General features: G+C 42.0%; 1 protein-coding gene across 1 annotated transcript in view; it reads left to right on the top strand.

Annotated features, from left to right (window-relative positions):
- The window catches only part of LOC109300898 (kynurenine/alpha-aminoadipate aminotransferase, mitochondrial-like), a 31482-nt gene continuing 9134 nt past the window's right edge, over positions 1-22348 (top strand). The window contains 14 exon segments of the mRNA XM_019521783.1: positions 1-660; positions 2707-2784; positions 4517-4629; positions 7527-7695; positions 8667-8823; positions 9683-9757; positions 12003-12212; positions 14154-14219; positions 16114-16196; positions 16985-17081; positions 17734-17795; positions 19226-19294; positions 19817-19922; positions 21669-21770. Of these exon segments, the coding sequence (XP_019377328.1) occupies positions 4563-4629; positions 7527-7695; positions 8667-8823; positions 9683-9757; positions 12003-12212; positions 14154-14219; positions 16114-16196; positions 16985-17081; positions 17734-17795; positions 19226-19294; positions 19817-19922; positions 21669-21770 (1263 nt within the window). The 5' untranslated portion in view covers positions 1-660; positions 2707-2784; positions 4517-4562.

The raw sequence follows: 22348 nt of genomic DNA, 5'->3' as shown, positions 1-22348 counted from the left end.
TCTCACCTCTATTCCTAAAAAGCTGGATGGCAGCTAAGCCCACCTAATTCAGTGTTAACCCCTTCTTTTGCCCACTGATGACTCCAAGCTGCCAGCCCAAACTCTTAGTAGCTCCACACTGTGAAGTCAAATGTGTCTCCAACATACTCTTAACAGCCAAAGCAACACACATGAATTTAAGTGAGTGTCTGGAAGAAGAATTCCAGGAATCTCTATTTCAGCTGCAGAAGCAGAAACAGTGATCAGTATAACACTATCTCAAGCCAGCTTGCTCAGTCAGGCATCAAAAGGAGTAGGATGCAAGGCTGGAAGCAAATCAAGCACCTCAAGCTGCAGTATCACAAGGTTGATGGTACTAATCTAAGCCACTTGTTTCATGCCTATGCTACAGAAAGCTCACTGAGGTGTTTGTCAAGGTTCTGAACACCAAACCTGCCACTTCCACAATCCCATTCTTCTACAGAAGAATCTGATTTATGCACAGGGACAGGACTTTCAATAAGGATTCCCAGGAACAGACCAGTTGACATGCCCCTTGTATTTAACTTGGAGTAGCTGGAGCAAGCTGTTCTACCAAATATTCTTAGTCATCTCAGAGGACCTACTCAGCATTGGACATCCTGTCAGATTGGGATACAGAGAAACTGGAGTTGCAGCCCCGTAAGTGCTTTCTGACATGCTTCTTATTGTTTTAAGGGGAGTTTAGGTGTAAAGGGGGAGGTATTTCATTGTTGATGCCCAACACAGTCAGCGTTAAGAAGAATTTTATATTCTATGGAGTGGTGTAGCCATGTAAAAGATTTACACAGTATCTTGCTTTCCTTCTTCCCCATCTATCACCATCTACAAAAACGTATTCCAAGATGGTGGCTAAATGTGTGTGTGGGGGGTGGGTTGGTACTAAGCACATGAGTCAGACTCAACTGTTTAATCACATTACCCTAGCAATTCTAAGGTCACACGTCTTTCAGATATTGCTACAGAATATCAATATTTTGATAATTGTATTACAATTATGCAGTGCTTATTATTTACATCTTTGTTGAAAAACACAGTTTGTTTATTACAGGTTTATGAGTTTTAACATTGCCCAATTTGTACACACATACTGGGTGCGTCTACACGAGACTCTTTACTGTACAGTAGCATAGTTTACTGAGCAGTAAGTATGTGTGTTTACATGTGCACATGCTTACTATGCAGTAAACCTCATTAATTTTGAAAATGCAAGTAGCTAATTTACTTTAATTAGTAATGGCGCAGTAGCACTTGTGCAGGAGCAAACTTGCTTCCGGGCTGCTGGGCACCAGGGGCAGGAGATTGCTCCCTCTCCCTGGGAGCTGCCTGCTGCTGCAGTAGGCAGCCCTGCCAGCAGGAAGCTCCAAGCCCCACTTTCCAAGATCATAGTTGGGGAGAGGGGACTGAGATATCCTTATCTCAGCCTCTGCTTCACCATCACAATCAGGGTGGGGGGAGCTAGGAGACCCTTATCTCCCAGCATCAGCTCTGCAGTTGTGGGGATTGGACTGGGAGACTCTTATCTCCCAATGCCAGCCCTGTGACAGTGGGGCCAGCGCTGGGAAATCCTTATCTCCCAGCGCCAGCTCCATGGTCATGGGATTGGTGCTGGGAGATCTTCCCCACCCAGCTCCGTACTCATGGAGCTGAGCAGGGAACAGGCTCTCAACCCGCCTCCACGCAATCATAGAGCAGGGACTGGGAACTGTTCCTGTCAGGGGCAGGTCCCAGCCCCATGCCCTGTTCAAGTGATGAAGGCATGGGGCTTGGAAAGAGCTGCAGGACTGAGGTAGGTCCCAGCTCCCTGCCCCAATCTGCTGGTAGCTGCCCCACTGGTAGATCGGGGCAGGGGTCTGGGACCTGCCCCTCCCTTACAGCTCTTTCCAAGTCCCCTGCCCCTGATTAGAGCCAGGGCCAGGATCTCTCTGCTGCTGGGACAGGGGGACATCATCCCCACCCCAGCAGTAGGCAGCTTCCAGGGGCAGGGTGTAAGGCCCCAGCCCAAGCCAGGAGACAGCTGTCTCCCAGCTCAGTGCTCCCTGCCAGCCCCTAGGCTATTACCCAGTGGGAGCCTAGAACTACCCCTGATGGTGACAGGGGCCCATAGTAGGGCCCCTGGAAGCAGAAGCAGTTTGCTGCCATTAGCAGCAAACTTGCTCCCACTTCCCTGCATGTGTAGATGCCTGTCCAGGAGTGTTTACTTGTGAGTAGTGATCCCAAATCAAATGCATGTGTAGACGTGTCCACCATATCCCTTTAATGAGCCATAGTTCTTGGTGTTGCAGTTGCCACTCATTCTTTACTCCTTGCTGGTTCCTTTCCATAGAAGGTGTCCCAAACGGGTAGCAGTTTTTTTGACAAAGGTACTTTTACTGTCTCCTTGCCATTTAGAGTTCCAAGGCATTTTGGTTTTGTCCTTTGTCTATCCAATCCCTGGAAGATTGTGATTTGGGTGGGGGGCCACACATACCAACATATATCAGGCCCATGTGTATCAATTACTCATCTCATTGGATTTTTTTTTTTCTGGATTTTTCTTCAGTCCTGGGAGGTGATGTCTGTAAATTTGTCCTGCAGCAGGAATTCTATCCAGCCAGTTATACTAATCAATAAATCAGACTGCTAGAACCCTGAAATGCCACCTTGCTTTGCCATTCAGAAACCTTCAAATAAAATTGTCTTCAACAGGCTACCAAGTCTGAAAAAGATTGTGGGACCAAAGCTGGTAACTGAGGCCCTCTTCTGAATAAAATCCCTCTCCGCATTGTAAGTTTTTGTCAAAGGGTTTAAGTGAAGTATCCGAAATCAGTAAGCAATCTGCATAAATTAATCATGCCAATTCATGATTCAAAACTATTAGTTTCAGCAAAGAAATCAGCCCTTAGTTAATGGAATCCATAAAATCAGTAAGCCCCAGAAAATTAACAGTCTTCTCACTTCATAAACTTACAGAACAGTATAACAGGTGGTTTAAAAATCTTTAACTTATCAGTACAGTTTGTCCCATGATAATGTGCAATCCAAAAAACAGCATGTGGCTTCCAATCAGTTATTCATTAAAACCACCAAGTATGGCCAGGATAAGAGTACATATGGTCTCCATTTAACTTGGGGTTGTATTGCTAAATGGGATGCTCTTCTTTAATGGTGAGTGGGTATTGTGATAGTTGCACACATACTGCATAAACAGCCAATTTGCAGTCAGAAGAGGCTTTTCTAATGGATCCATGGTTTGGGCCACCAGCAGATACACATTAACTTTGGAAGGTGAAGAACCAAAACATCCACATGCAATGGCAGGTTACTGTCACTTCTGCCCTGGGGGCAACCAAGGAAGGACATGTTATCCCAAAATACAGTTCAGGCTAATATCTAAAATGACACACTTTCTGTGTCACTAGGAAACTTTGGATACAGTCTCATAAATCCTAACACCACAGAAGTGTACTGGGACAGATAGAGTAGAGGCAGGTAGCCAGGCTGTAGCATATATAATATTACTGAAATGAGGATAGTGTTGCAGGCCATGAGTCAGAAGACATGGGTAACTCATAGTATTGGCATGACTGTGGACATTCAGCACCAGGTTCTCAAAAATATTTAGGCACTTTAAGATGCAGGTAGGTGCCTCGGTTTTCAAAAGGGTTGTTTATGCATTTGTATATTAAACAGCCATTATATAAACAACAGAAATTATCCTGGGATTGGGAACCAGAAGTCATGACTCTCCCCCACTTCCTTCAGGATGCCCTAAGCACTAGAGCGAGCTTTACTCTGTAGTCTTGTCCTCTCTCCTGACCCCTTGAATCCTTTGCACAGTGGTACTGATTCAACAGGAAGAGTAGAGTGGGCCCCAGCCAACTTAGTCAATAGCTTCTTGGCTTGGCTACTGTTGTGGGAGGTGGGGAAAGTGGGTTTGAATCCCTTAAGCTCAGAAGGACACTGAACTCATGTCTCCTGTTTCCCATGCAAGTGCTCTAATCACTAGCCTATTACATAAAATCTGTGCATCAGACTGCAAGAACTGGTTAAAAGGAATAACCCTTAGTTCTTTGAGAGAACAGTTGTAGACACCTACCTTCTGAACTCCAAATAGATAGAGCTGCCTTCATGCAGTCACAATTAAGGTTGCCTACGTTCAAGAGACGGGGTTCAGAAATATCTGTATAGTTCAGATCACTTCCTATTGGTGGCTCCTTGCATCTGGGATTTTGAATTGCCTTCTGAGGTACCTAATCTTTCCGGTGTATTGTGTAAGGAGCCTTGGTGTCTAACTCTTTGGATTGCTCTCTGAGGACCAGCAACTAGAAGTTAGACAGTACAGACCCTTATAGGAGCCAAGTCCTTCACTGGATCTGTTCCTACATGCTTAAGGCAATGGGATCTGAGCTTTTGAAAATTGTGTCCCTAGTAAATATAAGCTCCAAAGAACCAGTATATTTAGGAAAAAATGGTAAACTGTTGCAGGAAAGTAAAGTATGTTTTGTTCTTTCTTTAGTCATAAAGTTAGCCAAAGAAACTGATTACCGATTTGAGTCATCAACATGAATTACCACCAATTTCTCTCTACCAAAAGTGCATCAAGAAAATCTTGTCCAATCAGGCTTCTGAGTGAGTATGTAGTTTTCTCCCTTATACCTCTGAATTAGCCCACATCCACCCCACATATTTGTGTGGGGGGTGGATGTGGGCTGCCTGCTGTGGGCTCGGGGCTCTCTGTTCTGCTGCCTCTCCCTTGGTAGCCCCACGTTGGTCATGCACCCCCTGCCCACCCAACAGTAGTGGGGGCAGTGAATTGTGCCTCCCAGTGCCAGGTGGGCAGGGGGTGCAGGGCCCCCAGGGCAAAGGCAGCAGGGCCAAGAGCCCCAAGCCTACATCAGTGAGCCTGCATCTGCCCTTGCCCTGCTCAGCTCAGCTCCAGTCATGGTGGGGGTGGTGGGAAGTGGGGAGATGTGGCCATGTGCCCCCCCACCCCCAGCCTAGCTGGCTCCATTCAGCCATTCCTGTGGGGCATGGAGGTCCGCCTTGCCCTTGGCAGCAGCAGCACCAGGAGGGAAGGGGCCCCTCCTCCTGCTGGAGTCCAGTGCCTGGGACCTGGGGCTGGGCTATGGGGCAAGAGCGGCATGATACATTCATGAATGTGTCATGTTTATAACAGGGTGTGGCGGGCCTTCAATTTTCTGTTTGCCCAAGGCCCCAGTAAATCTTAATCTGCCACTACCTTCACAGGTGATGTCTAACATTCATTCATTGTTAAGAGGTCAACTCCCACTTCCAGTGAGCCCACAATGCCAGGCTCCACCACCTGTTTCTTAGATTTTCAGACAAACCATTCTGCTTTCCCCCATGCCACCCCTCATATTTGGGAAGAACTACTCAACATCTACCCAGCTGCTTCAGGATCTTTCTTCAAACTCCCCTAATGTCACGAAGTCTACAGAGAACTCAATAATGGTTCAGTATCCACTGTTCTGAGACCACTGCCTGTCATGTATCAATATTGTCTCATTGACCCCTAGCAGATAATAAGTTAGTGGCATGATTGGGATCTGATGAATTTTATCCCAGATCCCAAAAATCAGGTGTCCTGCCATATCAGATGTGCATGGTAGCACATGCAATTTCTAGGATCCAGGATAAAATTCATCAGCTCCCAACTTTATAAGCACACAGGGAGTCCAACATTGGGGATCAGTCCCCAGTGCTGTTCTTCCCAATATGGCTTTTCAACTTGTCACCCAAAGAGCCTGGGTTCTGGATCCAGGTCTCCATATGTATGAATATATTTAAAGCACCACAGTGCAGCCTGGCACTGCGTTACATTGCATGAGTTTACAGGTGTCAGGTGGGAGAAGCCAATGGCCCATCTCCCATGCCAGCATTTTTCTAGCCTTATTGTGCAGTCCCATTGCTAGCTCGTGGCAACACTGGAAATGTGTTGGCACATGGGCAGCCCATTGGTTCCCCATGCCCCAGGCACATTTAAAAGCTCCACTTCGGAAACCTGCACGCAGGGCTGAACAGCAAGGTTTCATATGCCACACATTCCAATTAAAGTTTCACACAAAGCAGCCACAAAGATGTTCCACATTTAATGTGGAGTATCTTTGCAGCTGATTTGCCATTTTATGGCAAAATAAATTGGGAGAACATGTGGTATGTTACAATTTAACACATTTATCTCAAGGCAAATGTACTGTCTTTGGGGTAGGGCAGTTTCTTGGTGCTTCCTTGTCTTTGCTTATACAGTTCTTTGAAGCAGGACTGTCTTTGTCTTGTGTTTGTACTGTACTTGTACTTTCGTCCTTTATGGGCAAAGACAACTGCATCCAGCAGGGGAAGAGGAGGGAAGAGGAGAGAAAAGAAGTGGGAAAGAAAAAGGGAAGGAGAAACGAGAAAAGGAGAAAGAAGGAAAAAGAGAAAAAAGGGAAAGGCAAGAGAACAAAGGGACTAGGTCACGTGAGTATGTAGGTGTCTTATAAAAGTCCGATTTTCGCTTTGAACAATCTGCTGCAGCAGGGGCAGGAGAGCGATGAGGACTGGATATGGGAGGTTTTTGTTTTCCTGACTGTGCATTTGTTCATTGCTTCTGCCATGCATTGCTGTTCAAAGGCCAATGCCCCATTCTGGATTTGGGACCTCCAGGATGGACAGTCACAAGTGATTTGCTCCCACGACTCTGAGTCAATGCCGAAATTCTTTAGGGACACCTTTAGGATGTCCCTGTACCACTTCTTTGGTGCACCGTGAAAGCATACTTCATTTGACAGTTCACCATAGAAGACTTTCTTTGGTAGGCGAGTGTCAGGCATTCTTGAGAGGTGGCCAGTCCATCTTAGCTGTGCCAGTTTCAGCAGGATGTGAATACTGGGGAGAGCTGATCTTCCGAGCACCTCGGTGTCCGGAATTTTGTCATGTCACTTGATCTTTAGTATCTTTCGCAGGCAGCACCAGTGGAAGTGGTTTAGTTTCTCGACATGATGCTGGTAAATGGTCCAGGTTTCGCAGGCATAAAGGAGGGTCGGAAGGACGGTGGCTTTATAAACCTTCAGTTTTGTTGACATTCTGATGCCTCTACAGTCCCAGATTGACTTATGGAGTCTGCTGAAGGCCACACTAGCTTTTGCTAATCTCACATTGACTTTGTCATCAATGTGGGCAGCACAGGAGAGCGTGCTGCCTAGATAGGCAAACTTGTCGACCACTGACAGTTGTGTTTATAGAGCAGCTAACACACAATACCACAAATAAACAGTTACACTTCTGCACACCTACAGATTAGGTTTCTAAATGCCATGAACTGTACTTATATTTTAAGTATGATGCAAAATTGGAGACAGGTTTTCAAAAAAACCGAGACCCATAAGTGCAGACTGTTTCTTTTCTTGTATTTGAATTTATCATTAGAATAATATTTCTTGCTCTTATTTGCTGTTACTTGGTGTTCACTTTATGCTCAAGAATGCTAATCTCTTCTTCAACCTGTTCCTCCTCGACATTTACTGTAGATCAACTGATGCATAATTCCCCGCTATCATTTATTTCCTTGGCTGGAGGCAATCCAAATCCCAATACTTTTCCATTTAAGGCAGCCAAGTTCACAACAAAAGATGACACCAACATTGAACTTGGAGAGAATTTGATGAAGAAAGCTCTCCAGTATTCAGCCTCCGAAGGGTAACTAGCAGAAAAAAATAATCCTCCCTCCCCTTTCACTGCTCTGTAATCAAGACTGTAGATACCAGTCGTATGTTGTATTCTGTCTTCGTATTATGGTCCATTGTATGTTTTGTCATACAGCATCTTTAGATCCTTGCTACACTATTCTGCTGTCACTGACATAACCGAAAATAGAATAGTGATTATATTTTCTAACAACAACAGCAAAGTCTAAAACACTCAAAATACCATTTATCCCTATTTTTTGGGACACATAGTAAATTGCTGCAGGTTTGTGTCTTGTTTATTATTATTTATTTAGTAAATATATTTATTATAATGGTAATGAGTTAAATTTTGCTTTAGTTTAATTTTTTCCATTGTGAGCCACTGGGAAGTATTTTTCTATTATTCTGCTGATTAACTTAATTCATCATAGAGTTTTTAAAAACAGTATATGTAAAAGGCCTGTTTATTACACTTTTCATGTTTTATGGACAGTCTTTATTCCCCCTCTAGTGATTCTCGGGATATTACCTATAATTTAAACTAGTGCTAGCATAATATGTAGTACCCACAGAGGTTTTTAAGAAGTCAGAATACACTGATGACTCAAGAAATTAACTCTAAGGATATTGTGAAGTATTCTAAAGCAAATGTATTTGCTGTGAACAAGGTATTAAAGATTCTAATAATTCACAGATTTTTTCAAGCCAGAAAGGCTTATTATATCATCTACTCTGAACTCCTGTATAACACAGACCAATTTACATAATTACAGCTAAAGCATGTCTTCCAGATACGCATCCAGTCTTGATTTGAGCATGTCAGGTGATAGGAAAATCCATCAAATGAAATCCACTAGATTAAAGAGCCCTCTAGTACATTATATTTTCTGTTTCTGATTGAATTTACAAACTGTAATGAAAGCATTCCTTGATTTTGATCAGCTAATGATTAAGGATAAAAGGATGAAACTTGTCTTGCAGAATTGCAGAACTGTTGTCCTGGCTAAAGGATTTACAGAAGAGTCTTCACAGTCCTCCCACAGCCAACTACAGCCCTGAACAGGGACAGATGGAGCTGTGTGTCACCAATGGCAGCCAGGAAGGACTTCACAAAGAAAGACTGAAAAAACGTACCTATGTGGATAGTGTCTGTATGTGAAAAACAGCCTTGCTAGCCAGTGTCAGAAAGCAACCCTGCTATACAAACTACAAGCTCTTTCAGATGTCTACAAAATTTAATGAACTCAGGGCAGTTCCATACTAGGAATTCAGTCTTTTGGTTATTATTTTAATAAATGTTTGCTCAACAAAAATTGAACTATATTTTGAAATGCACCCAAGTGTCTTGGTACCTTCAATGCCCTTTTCCAAAGTGATTTAGTCACTTAAGATTGTATGTCCCACTGATTTCCAACAAGACTTAGGCTTCTAGACCAGTGGTCTCCAAACTTGATCGTGCACCCCCATCAGTAAAAAATGTTGAGCATGCACCCCCAATACATGTATATTTATATAACGCACACCCCTATCAGTAAAAAATGTTTGAGCACACACCCCCAATATATGTATATTTATATAAATATAAATAGAAGTTCTAGTATTTTCTTCCCACACCCCAATGGATCGTCTTGCGCACCCCCTGGGGTGTGTGCACCCCACTTTGGAGACCACTGTTCTAGACAGCTAGGTCAGAATTTTACCCTAGATTGAGTTTATAGCACTTAAGTGTATTTTTTGTGGAAAAAATTCCCCCTAGTCAGGAAATTAGAGAGGCTAGGCAGAATGCATGAAATATTTTGTTTTCTTATCTAACTGAAATTTTACTTTTAGCATCTTTTTCAATTGGCTGGACCCGATGATCTTCCGAGGTCCCTCCCAACCTTAAAATCTATGAGTCTATGAATTAGATTTAACTTCCAATTAGATCATGAGCAATTACTGAGATTGTACAACGCCAAACTCTGGTTGTAAAAATAAAGAATATTCTTCTTTTTCAGGTATTTGACATGCTCATTAACCATGGAGATACTGTCCTTTTAGATGGATTCACCTATCCTAGGACAGTGGCAGCAGTGAGTATAGTCTCGACCCCCAAACGTGTCCATGTTCCTTTTGCAAAGAAACAAGATCCAACCAATCAAGTATTATTACCAGTTTTAAAATGCACTCTGTCCAGGAGCTAAGTACCTGTTTGGAAGGCTTAAGTAAAATAGACATGCATACAAATGTTGTCTTGTTTTTAAAATCTTTCATATCAAACTATGTATTTATCCACTTGTTAAGGCTAACTAGTACTTTCATTCAGGAAAGCTGTCTAGCAAGGTGTATTTACATGTCACAGCTCCTAAAAGTACTTAAAACCTTGTCAGACCAGTGAGGGTAAGCATGGTTGATTCAAGGGATACTGTAATCCCATATCTGCTTCAAGAATGGGATAAATGTTCTACCTCAACAGGAAAAAAATTGACATGGCCTTGTTCCTATGGGGTTGTGGTCAGAGATAGCAGAGAAGGAGTCAGAAATACATCTAGCCCTGTAATTGTGACAGGGTGACTCACATGAGTCAACTACAGGGTTGTTTCTCTGTTACCATACATTCCTTTTTCACAAGGACAGTCCTGCTTTAAACTTCTGTCCTGGTATAACAAGTGGGCATCCTGGGGCCAGTCAGTCGTTGGCCTGCCCACTTGTTTCTGGGCTAACTTCACCCACCATGCCTTAGATGATACAATACATTGATGTTAACAAGGCAGGAGGCTGCTCATTTGCTTGCCCTATATACACAGCTCCGCCACCCCCCACGCTCCCGGACTGTGTCCCATGCCTTGCAAATGTTTCTCCAGTGCTTCATACTGGGACCTGAGCTCCAGAGTCTCACACGGGACTCTCACTCCACTCTGGAGCTCGTAGTCCTAGTGGCTTGCAGATGTTCCATGGCCTGACACCCAGCCTACTTATCTGCCCTATCACTCGGGCTCTCAGCCCCTCTCAATTCAGGGCTCCAAGCCCCATCCGATCACGGGGCTCCAACCCCTCCTCAACTCAGGTCTCCAAGTCCCCTTCTGGGCCCCAGGCACACACTACCAGAATCAGAGCTTGAGGTCCCATCCCCTTGCCCCCCACCCCCAGGCTATAATCCCTTATCCCTTTGCCTGGGAGCTTCACTAATAGGTCCCCAAGGCTTAGTGCCCCATCCCCCTGGAGCCTCTCCTGGCTCCTATGTGCAGTCATAAAACTCATCTGTGAGTCTGGGCACTGTCTCAGGTCCCTCCACCTGACCTGGGCCCTGCCTCAGCACTCACAGTAAGTCTGGCTCCCCCTGTTTGGCCTTACTACCCACCAGGGAAGTGGGGCTGGGGTTAGAAGGTGCCCCATACTCACCTTTCACTGGGGAGGCAACTGGCCTGGCATTTGCAGGGACTACCCTGCCACAGGTTGCCCCACTAGGCCATCCTTCCCCAGCAGGGTGCAGTTTTCTGTCATACCCAGGACAAGGAACCTCCTGCCATTCCCATAGTTCCTCCCTTACCTACAAGGTGTTCTGAGCAGCAGCTCAGCCAGTAGTGTCTCTCTGGCTGCTGGCAGCTGACCGCTGCTGGCTTCGCAGTTCAGAGCCCCTGTTCTTTTAGGGCACAGCTGGGCCCTGTTCTCCATTCAGGCAGTTGTGCCTAATTGGGATCGCAGCCTGCTGCAGGCTGCCTTGCTGCTGCTGCTGCTGCTGCAGCAAGTAACAGAGCACACCCTGTGAATACACCTGGGCAGAGTACACCTGGGCAAATGAACATTTTTAGCAGGATGCACGGGACAGTCCTATTGTTCAATGCTCACACTCCCCAACCCTTGTTCCTTCTGTGGCACTCTTAGCTGAGACTAGAGGTCAGAGATAGATGTGTGTAACAGAGAGTGGCAGGAGCAGTGGAGCGGGAGGAGAAAAGTGTTTCATTTTGAGACCAAGAAATAGGGTCACCATATTGTTTTTACCTATTTGGATCTCACATTGCCAGGACAGTTCTGTCAATTAACGTACTAAGACTTGCCAGAGAATAAAGCATATTCAGATGTACCTGACCACACTGGATAATACTTTTTCCAAATATTATGGTACCACTGAAATTAATGGAGTTATTTGCAGAGTAGGAAGCAGGAATATCTGAACCTCAGCCAAACTTTAGAATCATTCCAGTTTTATAGTTTGCTAGCTCAGCTGACACACAGAGGAAGAAACAGTACAGGTCTGTAGCATGATCAGGGCCTTAGATAGATGGATTCATTCACAAGGTCTGATTTTGTGTCTTGTATGTCTTCTCTTACAAACAGCTAAGACCACTGGGGTGCAACTTAGTCAGCATCCCCAGTAATGAAGGGGGCATTATTCCAGAGGCCCTGAAAGCAATTCTGTCCAGGTGGAAATCGGAAGATGCAAAAACAGCCAAGAGCAAGGCCCCCAAGTTCCTCTACATCATGCCAAATGGTAGCAATCCTGCTGGAACCTCACTGAGCACTCACCGTAAACAACAAGTATATCAGGTAGTCAGGGGTATCTTACACTATGTCCATATATTCTACATTAAAAATCCCAAATGAAAAACGGTGTAAAATGTAACATTTCAAGGTGTAAGAAAAGTCTCTCTGGTGGTATACTCCTCTATGAGGATGCTCATACCTTCATGAACACACACAAATGGTGATCCTATGTTACATCTGAAGTCTTATGACAATGGAAGAACATTAGAAGAGAGTTTTACAATGATCCTTGTCTCTGTGCTGCTCTCTAAAAGTAAGTTAGGGGAGTAAGGGAGAAGATAGAAATTAAAGAAAAGCTCAACACAGACAATATGCCCAGCAAACCTATGTAACGAGAGAAAACATCCATTTACCCTGACATACACACAAAATGGCCTACATAGTCTCAGCTCCCATGAAGACATTTGTATTTCTTGTAGCATTTGCTTTTAAAAGCTCTATAATAACCAGAATCTGAAAATACTTTCTTTTTTCAGAGAGCCATAAAAAATTCTATAGGTTTTTATAAGGATTTATATATTAAGGATGAATAAACACTGCATTAATAAACACTGCATGCAAAATAAAACAACACTATGGCATTTGGCTGCTTAAGTGCTGAAACTCCAGACAGATCTCTTACTGAAACCAATGTTGCTCCAATTCTCCTCTTATGCTCTTATGATAGAACTATGCTGTTACTAACATAAAGGAAAGTCCTATTAAAAAAATAAAATCAAATAAAAGGCAATATCATGGCCACCATGTACTAGGAAATAAAGTTGATACCTCTACAGGTCAAAGTATTAAGCAGGCAGAGGATGATCTAAACATGCACTTGCCTATGAGTTACACAAACATTTTGTCTCTTTAAACCACTGTATCTTGTAACAAATACTACTAGTTCACAATTTTGTAGCAGATTTCACTTAAGAAACACTTCCTTTTTTTAATGACAAGAAAGTAGATACTCGTTATTACCTCCAAGATAACGGTGGCAAAGACAGGACTTGGGACTTATAGTGCAGTACAAAAAAAGATAGCGGCAGATAGGATTCAAAACCAGAAACAAGTTTCATCATAAAAAGTTAGGTGGCTATATTCATTATTAGCCATCTAAATAAGTGACCACTAAAAGGAAGCTGTGGGGAATTTAGTGCTTTGGAAAAATTATAGGGGTGTAGTTTATAGCCATGTTGGTGTAAGGACATAGGCAGATAAAGTTCTTTTGGTGAATCTGATATCTTTTATTAGACCAACTTAACAAACCTGAACAAAAACCATTTTAAACCCAAAAGCTTGCTAAGAAAAATGTTTCCAACTATTTAAGTTGGTCTATTAAAAGATATCAGGTTCACCCAAAGAACCTTGTGTGCCTTAAAAAAACATTATACCACTTTATGTTGCAAAATACAGATTTAGGAATCTAACTTTAGGTTCTTATGATTAAAAATATGGGGATCATTTTAAATCTTGGTTTAGCCTTGGACTTGTCTTTCAATGTGTATTCAGTCACCTGTGAGATCTAGTGACTGTGCCTTCTACCACATATGCCCAAACTATTATTTTACCTATGGTATATCCACTATGTAGGAGGCTACATCTTTACCTGGAAATCACTGTTTACATCAGTGCTATATCTTGTATCACACGAAAAAAATTGAAAAATAATCCTACTTTAGTGTGTCAATGTGGTGTAGTGGCTCAGTACTCAGGTGACCTACGTTTTATTTTCCATCTCTGCCATTGCCCTGCTGGGTGACCTTTGGTGTGTCACTTCATTTCTCTATGCCTCAGTTTCTCAATCTGTAAAAAAGAGATTATGTTTGAGAAAAGCTTGGAGAGCTTCTGGTGAAACATCACATCTTAGAATCAGGTGTTATTGTCAGACATTACATATTTTCCAAATACTTAATCAAAAACTTTCAAAGAATGTTGATTCATCTTGGTTTTGTGCTTTTGTAGCTTGCAAGAGATTATGATTTCCTTATAATAGAAGATGATCCATATTACTTTCTGCAGTTTGAGAAGGTAAAGACTTGTTTATGTTCATTGGTATCTACAGTGCATATTTTTGGACTGAAGAGGGAGAGGTGAACTTCAAAGGGTTCCGCAGGGCTCGGTCCTTGGGCCCGCACTGTTCAACATCTTCATCAGTGACTTGGACAAAGGGGTAAAAAGCACCCTGTTCAAATTTGCTGATGACACTAAGATGTGGGGGGCATGCTAGAAGGGAGGAATAGGCTGCAGTCGGACCTAGACAGGTTACAGGGGTGGGTGGATGAGAATAGGATGGGATTCAACACCGACAAGTGCAAAGTGATGCACCTGGGGAGGAACAACCAGCACCATACCTACAGGTTGGGGAACTCCCTTCTTGTCAGTACAGAAGTGGAAAAGGATCTTGGAGTCATCATTGACTCCAAGATGAACGTGGGCCGGCAGTGTGGGGATGCAGTCAGGAAGGCCAACCGCACCTTGTCATGCATCCACGGATGCATCTCGAGCAGGTCCAGGGAGGTGATCCTCCCCCTCTATGCGGCACTGGTCAGGCCACAGCTGGAGTACTGCATCCAGTTCTGGACGCCGCACTTCAAGAGGGATGTGGACAACATGGAAAGGGTCCAGAGGAGGGCCACTCGCATGATTGGGGGCAGCAGGGCAGGCTTTATGAGGAGAGGCTACGGGATCTGAACCTGTTCAGCCTCCACAAGAGAAGGCTGAGGGGAGATCTAGTGGCCTGTCAAACTAGTCAGGGGAGACCAGCAGGCATTGGGGAAGTCCCTGTTCCCCTGAGCACTGCCAGGAGTGACCAGGAATAACGGTCACAAGCTGGCAGAGGGTAGATTTAGGCTAGATATCAGGAGGCGCTTCATGGTCAGGGCGGCTAGGATCTGGAACCAACTTCCAAGGGAAGTGGTGCTGGCTCCTACCCTGGGGGTCTTTAAGAGGAGGTTAGATGTACACCTTGCTGGGGTCATTTGACCCCAATACTGTTTCCTGCCATGGCAAGGGGTCGGACTAGATGATCTACTCAGGTCCCTTCCGACCCTAGAAACTATGAAACTATTAAGTATCCCACTCTAACTAAAATAATTAAACATTGAGTTACTACTTAATATTAAATATTCAGTTAATGAACATTAAATGATTACCTCTCTTGGAAAAAAAATAAGTACACTATCTTCAATTTTGTTGAGGGTGCCAGGGTTTATGCTCAAATGGATATTTAAGAAAAGGTCTTGAGGAGGAGGGAGATTTCCCTGATTACAGCACTTAATGCCCTAGCATTGAACCATGATAATCAGTGGGGACAACTGGAAGGAAGCTGGTGATATACCTGTAAGCAAGCCTTCTTAACTTATTTTAACTCTGGTACACATCAGCCATTTGTGTTAATAATAGTTATCCTTCCTAGTTTTGCAGGAGCAACTGAAGATACATACCTAATGCAGCTAGCAAGGCACCTTTTAAATGGTAGGGTTGCCCATGAATCATCTATGCACTAAACATGCACCCTCCCCTCCCATCTTTCAGTTGCTCCAGGATCCGGCTCACTGGTATAATAGTTTCTGTTTTATTTTAAATGAATTATGTCAAATTTACAATAACTCTGTTCAAGATCAATTATTTGGTAGTATCCTTTAGCTAAAGATCTACAAGCTTTCAAAGCTGACTTAGCAGATGTAGTTCTAATACATGTACATGTGGCCCTATCTGTCCCTTTTTAGTGTATTGGCTTCTCATTGATTCATGTTATATTTGATCTTCCTTTAGAAGATCCATTTCAGCAACAGGTTTATGGCAATTGTTAGAAATGATCATTGTCATGTAAATATGTTTTGCTTTCTTGGTTGGCAAAAGTCAAGCAGGGATGCTTTGTTGCTAATAAACCTAGCTAATAATTTACTTCTTCCCTTTTAAGCCTTGGACACCAACATTTCTGTCACTGGATGTTGATGGTCGAGTTATCAGGACTGACACCCTGTCTAATATTATCTCTCCTGGGTAAGATCTGCTTCAGAATACTGTCTGAGAATAAGTGTAGGAGATGAAGCTCTACCTGCTATTGGATGCTACATATTCTCTTGTTCATTGATACAAATTGATCCCATTAACACTGTTAGGTCCATACACATACAGGTGAACAAACACAAACAGAAATCCTTACAATGAAGAGTTCCTATTGTGGTGCTACAACTCCTTAGAAGCTAGCAGTTGGATATCACCTGAAAACTAGCTCATTTCTAGGGTTAAGAGATGATTGAAATTAGAAGGCATTGGTCTCATCTGTGGAAAAATAAACAGAAAACATGTTGGATTCTTGAGGGAGGAAGCATTCTCACCTGCTGTTTTCCCTGCATCACCCTTAAAATATGGCAGTCTTTTCATTTTGTTCTTACATTCTGAAGGAGTGTCTTTTAAATCTTCTCTAAGTGTAAATGCTGTGCCTGGGAGCAATGAGCTCCAGTTCAAACTGCACCAGAGTTTATTGTGTTGCATTAATATTCATGTGTAGACATACTCAGTATCTGCTTTTCCAAACCACACATGGAACACCATAGACTTGGCTAGGGTCCCACACAGGGCTCATTGTAGCATTAGGGCCTATGAAGTCTCCAGTTTCAGCAGAGTCATATACATGCTAAATGGATCCTAATAATGTTTTAGTGCTGAACCTATTTAAATAAGTTAGTGGATCAAATATTCTACTGGTATGAATCACTGCACTTCTATCAACTTCATCTTAAACCAGTAGAGAATTATTGAGACTAATGCTTTTTCTTTTCCCTTAGGTTGAGAATAGGTTTTTTAACTGGCCCCAAATCTCTTATTGACAGAGTAATTCTGCATATTGAGGTCTCAACAATGCACACCAGTACTCTCACACAAGTAAGTGCCACTTCATCATCAGAAATGTATATTGCTTTTGGAAGCTAAAAAGCTTCTTCTGTGATCAGGTACTGTAACTTTTATTCACACCATCCCCATTCACTGTCTCTTAGTGAGAATAGAACTGTGGACGAGATGGATGATTCTCATTTTGGGAACCTGGTTCTGCCGTAAGCAGGGGGTTGAATTATATGATTTCTTGAGGTTCCTCCCACCCTTATTTTTCTAGGACAAAGACCAGGAAATAATGCTGCATGGAAAAAAAGTGTTCCTTAAAGGAGCCTAAAAGACCTGGAAGGGCTGGTTGAATGGCCCATGTGGATTAGATTAGATAAATCTGAGATCCTGAAGATGAAGAGATTTAGAGACCAGACTTGGACTGATAGCAAACTGGGAAAGCAGTGACAGGTCTGAAACAACAGGATTCTTTGTTGTACAGATGAGGGAACAGGAAGAGAAATTTTGTCTGGTTCATTTCAGGTAATCTTATCTTATACATAAAAGGTCTCATAACAGGGGAATTGTTAATATTCAGGAAGTCCCATAATTGATAGAAGTGGCATCCTGCCCTGAATAATATGGAAGAGATTATGAACTGACAAGGTGGTACTCAAAGTTACTAGACTGAAATAGCTGATGTTCTTTTTCTCAGGTACTAATATCACAGCTTCTTCACATGTGGGAGGAAGAAGGTTTCCTGAACCATGTAGACAAGTAAAGTGCTAATATGTTGTTATTACTACTGCTAAAATGTATTTAATAGCAAAAACAAAAACTGATTCTGGTTTCAAGCCTACAAGAGAGATGCTTTCTGAACATCAAATATTTGGAGCATCAATTCTGTGTACTAAGAGGTGGGGAGAAGAAATAACTAAATAGCTGATGAGTTTGTAGTTATTGTACTAGTTACTACTAAACTGAGCAATCTCCCTGAAGCCTCAGCAACAACCCATCAAAAAAGACACTAAGGACCAAGAAGGGTAATGTATTGATGCAACTGCTAGAACATTAGGTGCTGTAATCATTTTCCTAGGCCCTTTTCCTAGGTCATTTTCCTAGATCCACCCTGGCAACCACAAATCATTGTTTGCTGTCATGGACAACCACAAAACCTTTAAATTGACTGCCATTTTGCTCTATGGCAGAATCTGATGATAAAATTGGGTGTTAAAAATTCGTTTTAAACCCACAAAAGCCTTCTGTTACCCGTCCATATTACCCAGTTGTTGCATTTATCCTGTGGGTGGCAAGATCCACTATTAACAAAAGATGACTGAAACCAAACCAGTGTTGAATCAGAGGTTTGAAAAATCTTTACTATTTTAAGTTAAAAGATAGAAAATGCTGATAAAGGCATCTTTTACTATAAACTCTGTTTCTATAACTTGAAGGGAAGGGGTTTTTAAAGAAAATTATTTGTCAATTTAATTTTAGCTTTGTTCTTGAATGGTGCTCCCTAGTAGTTTTAGTTTTGCTTCCTACAGTGCAGATTCTTTTAAAAAGGGTTTTCTTCCCCTTTTATTTTCTGAGTACTGTGCACTAGCTACCACATATAAGTAAAAATATGCTTTGTGTTTTGATGACCTACTTCTAGTCCATTTTAATGCCATCTTAATGGGAATCCGGATTGAGTCCCTGATCTTGTCCCTACTTCTAGTCCCTTTTAAAGCTATGGGAATGTGAATCTGGTGTAGGGCTGAGAACAGGGAGGTGGTGTTTCAGGAATGAAAGAGAGCAGGGCAGGAGCCAGGATCTTAGCTGACTCCTTGTGAGCTAATCTTCACTGACACAGAGAAGTCCTGAGGATGCTCTAAGTTGCATAGAAGGCTAAATTGGGCCTGAATCAGAGGGGCTAAAAAGATGCATGAAGTACTACTTTAACACGCCCAGAGATCTGGCCCTTGGGAGATGGATAGCATTGAAATGCTTAAAAGACCAGTAAGGGGGAAAGATTTGTATATAGTTAATAATAAACTGCAGTCTAGTTGTGTGTGAGGCTTCTTGGAACTTTGGCTAATGTGTTCACTATGCCAAATGCAGTTATAAAGGACCTTTATTACTGGTATTTATTAAACTTGTGGGGGGATATATTTCTGTTGTCATTAACTTTGTGGAGGGAGTTTGTAACAGAGTCATCTTTCCAGGGTAATAGAACTCTACAGGACCCAGCGGGATGCAATGCTTGCTGCAGCAAACAAGTGGTTAAAAGGTCAGTGAGCCCAACAGATGGAGTAAAAATTGCTGATGATGGAAACTCTGAACAGCATGTATTGACAAATCTAGGATAGTAACAAGAGATCCTTGCATAAACTTTCAAAATTTCAAATTTCTCCTCTTAGCCTAACTGCATTCAATATGTATTTCTATAGTTAAGAGAATTTTTAAAAGATGATTGCAAATGGATATACTGAAGGGCTCTATAAAATCACATTCATCTGTAATACAGACTAACTCTATGTTAGATAACTGACAGCCTATAATTTTCTAGGGCCACATTTTTAAAAAGCTGATTCAAAAAAGCATATGAGCATACAAACTAGACTTGCATGCCTGAAACCACCATTTACCTTTTCAAATGGGGTGAATGTTCACCAACACAGGAATTTACATGCTTCTCATAACCAGTATCTTGTGCTCAAGTGTATTTTAGAGCTAAAGTATGGAGCATTTGTCCTTGAAAACTACAAGATGTATCTGTTAATAGTGAAAAAAACTGCTCTGTGTTTTACTTCTAGGTCTTGAAACTGGCACATCCCTGAAGCTGGAATGTTTCTATGGATTAAAATCAAGGGAATTTCCTGTGAACAGTGGCTGGCTGTAAACCAGGCTTTCCAGAATGAGGTAAGTACCTGTACCCGTGAATTGATCACACTCAAGATTGTGGTGGTTTGCTAGGGTCAACTCTACAGACCTGTTACACTGCAGAGGTACCCAAAGCACAGCCAGCAAAGACAAGTAACTTGGATGATGTGCATCAGAGTTTATTTTAAACCCAGAGGTGTGTGAAATAAGAGCAAAAGGAAAATAAGATCCAGTGAGTGAGGCTTGTTCCATTCTTTTCTAACAAATCCTAGGAAACTCCTGGAACTGGTGACAGTGCATAGAGGCCACTCCAGGCTTCCTGACCTGGCAATATGCATCCTATACATCACAAAACTGTGCATATGCATGAACTTTGCCCATTTTAAGAGGTTCTTACCCACATGTGTTCAGAATGCACATGAGATATGATCAATCATTGCTCTTAATACTAGCTATTGATTAGCACTAATACCTGCTTACTACTTCAGAAAAACATCATTAGGATGCAGTACAAGCTTGGCAGCAGGCACTTCTTCACTGCTTCCAAATTGTCTCTACCTTTTCTGTACATATGTGCAGTTGATTGTACCACTTGCTTTCTACTTACAAGTAATCTTTTTACCACAGGTTAAGTATTAACCACCTGTTTTTTCTCACTAGGTTTTAAACAAGGCTTTACTTGTGCCAGCCTTCTTCGCCCACAGGCCCCTGGCTCTGTGCGCCTTATACTTGCATTATGACATTTCTGTAAAATACAGTGACAGACTACAAATCAAAACAGATAGGTAACAGTTATTTTCAATGACTGCCAAAAGATAGGAAGAGAAATGTATCAACACTTTCTTGTGTAGGATAACCAAACAAAACCCAGTATCCGCATGTAATACAGCAGTGTTAATATTTATTACTGCGCAAAGCTAGAATGTAAGAAGTACTTTGAAATTAAATTTATTGGGTGATTAAAAAGCTGAAAGCACCTCGTATGTAAGAATTATCAACAAGGGATTAGTGCTTTTACATACCCACACCTTTTTATTCACTTCCATTATTCTGCAAGAGCAACTGGTATGATAACAATAACTTAAGAAAGCAGCATACGACACAGTTAAATACTGTAGACTTAAAGGAATGAAATAGAGAATGAAAATCATGTCAGGAGTTTGTTTGAAGGGTTTCCCTAGGAAACCATTTCATTTTTCAACCTTCAACAATAAAAATTTAAACCATTAAAATGGAATAACTGGCACAACAATTATTTGGATTTTTTAAGCCACTCCATTTTTTCCCTAGTTCTTTCCTTCTCCACCACCTCTGATTTAAAAAAAAAATCACCTAGAAGTTTATTTTAAAAATGTATTGCCAATATGGCACTTCCTTATTAAAAGATTGTGAACTAATTCATTTTATTAAAAATGTATTTTTGCCAAGACTTTTACTCACAGTGGGCATGAGTGGGATCTCCCTTTACTTCAACCAGTCCAGTCCTATCAAAGATAGTGAGCTACACGGGTGATTCATGCTCCTATTAATAAAGCATAAAATGAACATCACCTAATTTTCAGGCTACAAGTTCTGTTTGCAGAGATGGCAGCTAAACAAAATCTCTGAAGTTATCAAAACCAAGGGTCCAACATCTAGTCCAAGTACTTACTTATACTCTGAACCAACTTAAAGTAGAATTGGACATTATATTTTTACCCAGTCACTTTTTAGAAGTACTCATTACCTCACTTCAAATCTCATATAAGTCTCAGAAAACTAACTGGTTAAAATCATATTTCTTAGATGCTGCTGTTCTCCAATCAAGCTTTTAACAGTGATGACTCAAATCCTAGCTTCTACATAAGAGCTTCTTTCTCTTCACCTTCTCAAGACCAGATGGATCAAGTGAGTGCAGGACACTGCTTAACAGTCATAAGATGAAGGCACTATCTAATTTTGTTTTGTATGTGTATATGATTATATTTAGGGGTGTTTATATTCAGATAGCACCGAGGCTTGGATCCCTACTTTTTTTCCTCTCATGCTTTTCTACCAAAGTAAAATTGGTAGGTACCTTTAGGACAGCTGTATGCTAAGTGAATTTATTCATATGTTTAAAATGGGAGTATTAGAACAGCTGGTTGGTACGCATGCAATTCTCCCTGGGATTTGGTTGAAGTCATATACACACCTGATTGAAGCTACCACCCTCTTCCTGGTGCAGTGTCCAGCTATTTCATAGGTAATTTAAAATCACAGTACTAATCTAGTGAACCTACAAACCAGTAGTAACATTGGTATTAACATTAACATTTGTCTTTCAGTCCCCATGCGCTGGCAAGCACAGCAAGGCAATATCTAACTGCCCAGCTTTCAGTTATAATGCCTTTAGGTTCAGGTTCATTATTTACAAAAGAAGTACTCTCTGAACTATGCATGCGTGATGGCCAATGTCACGGGGGAAATCAGCTGAAAGAACCCCG

Source organism: Gavialis gangeticus, unplaced genomic scaffold, assembly GCF_001723915.1.
Source record: "Gavialis gangeticus isolate Ggan-Ray unplaced genomic scaffold, GavGan_comp1, whole genome shotgun sequence".
NCBI lineage: Eukaryota > Metazoa > Chordata > Crocodylia > Gavialidae > Gavialis > Gavialis gangeticus.
This window is presented reverse-complemented; position numbering and strand designations above follow the sequence as displayed.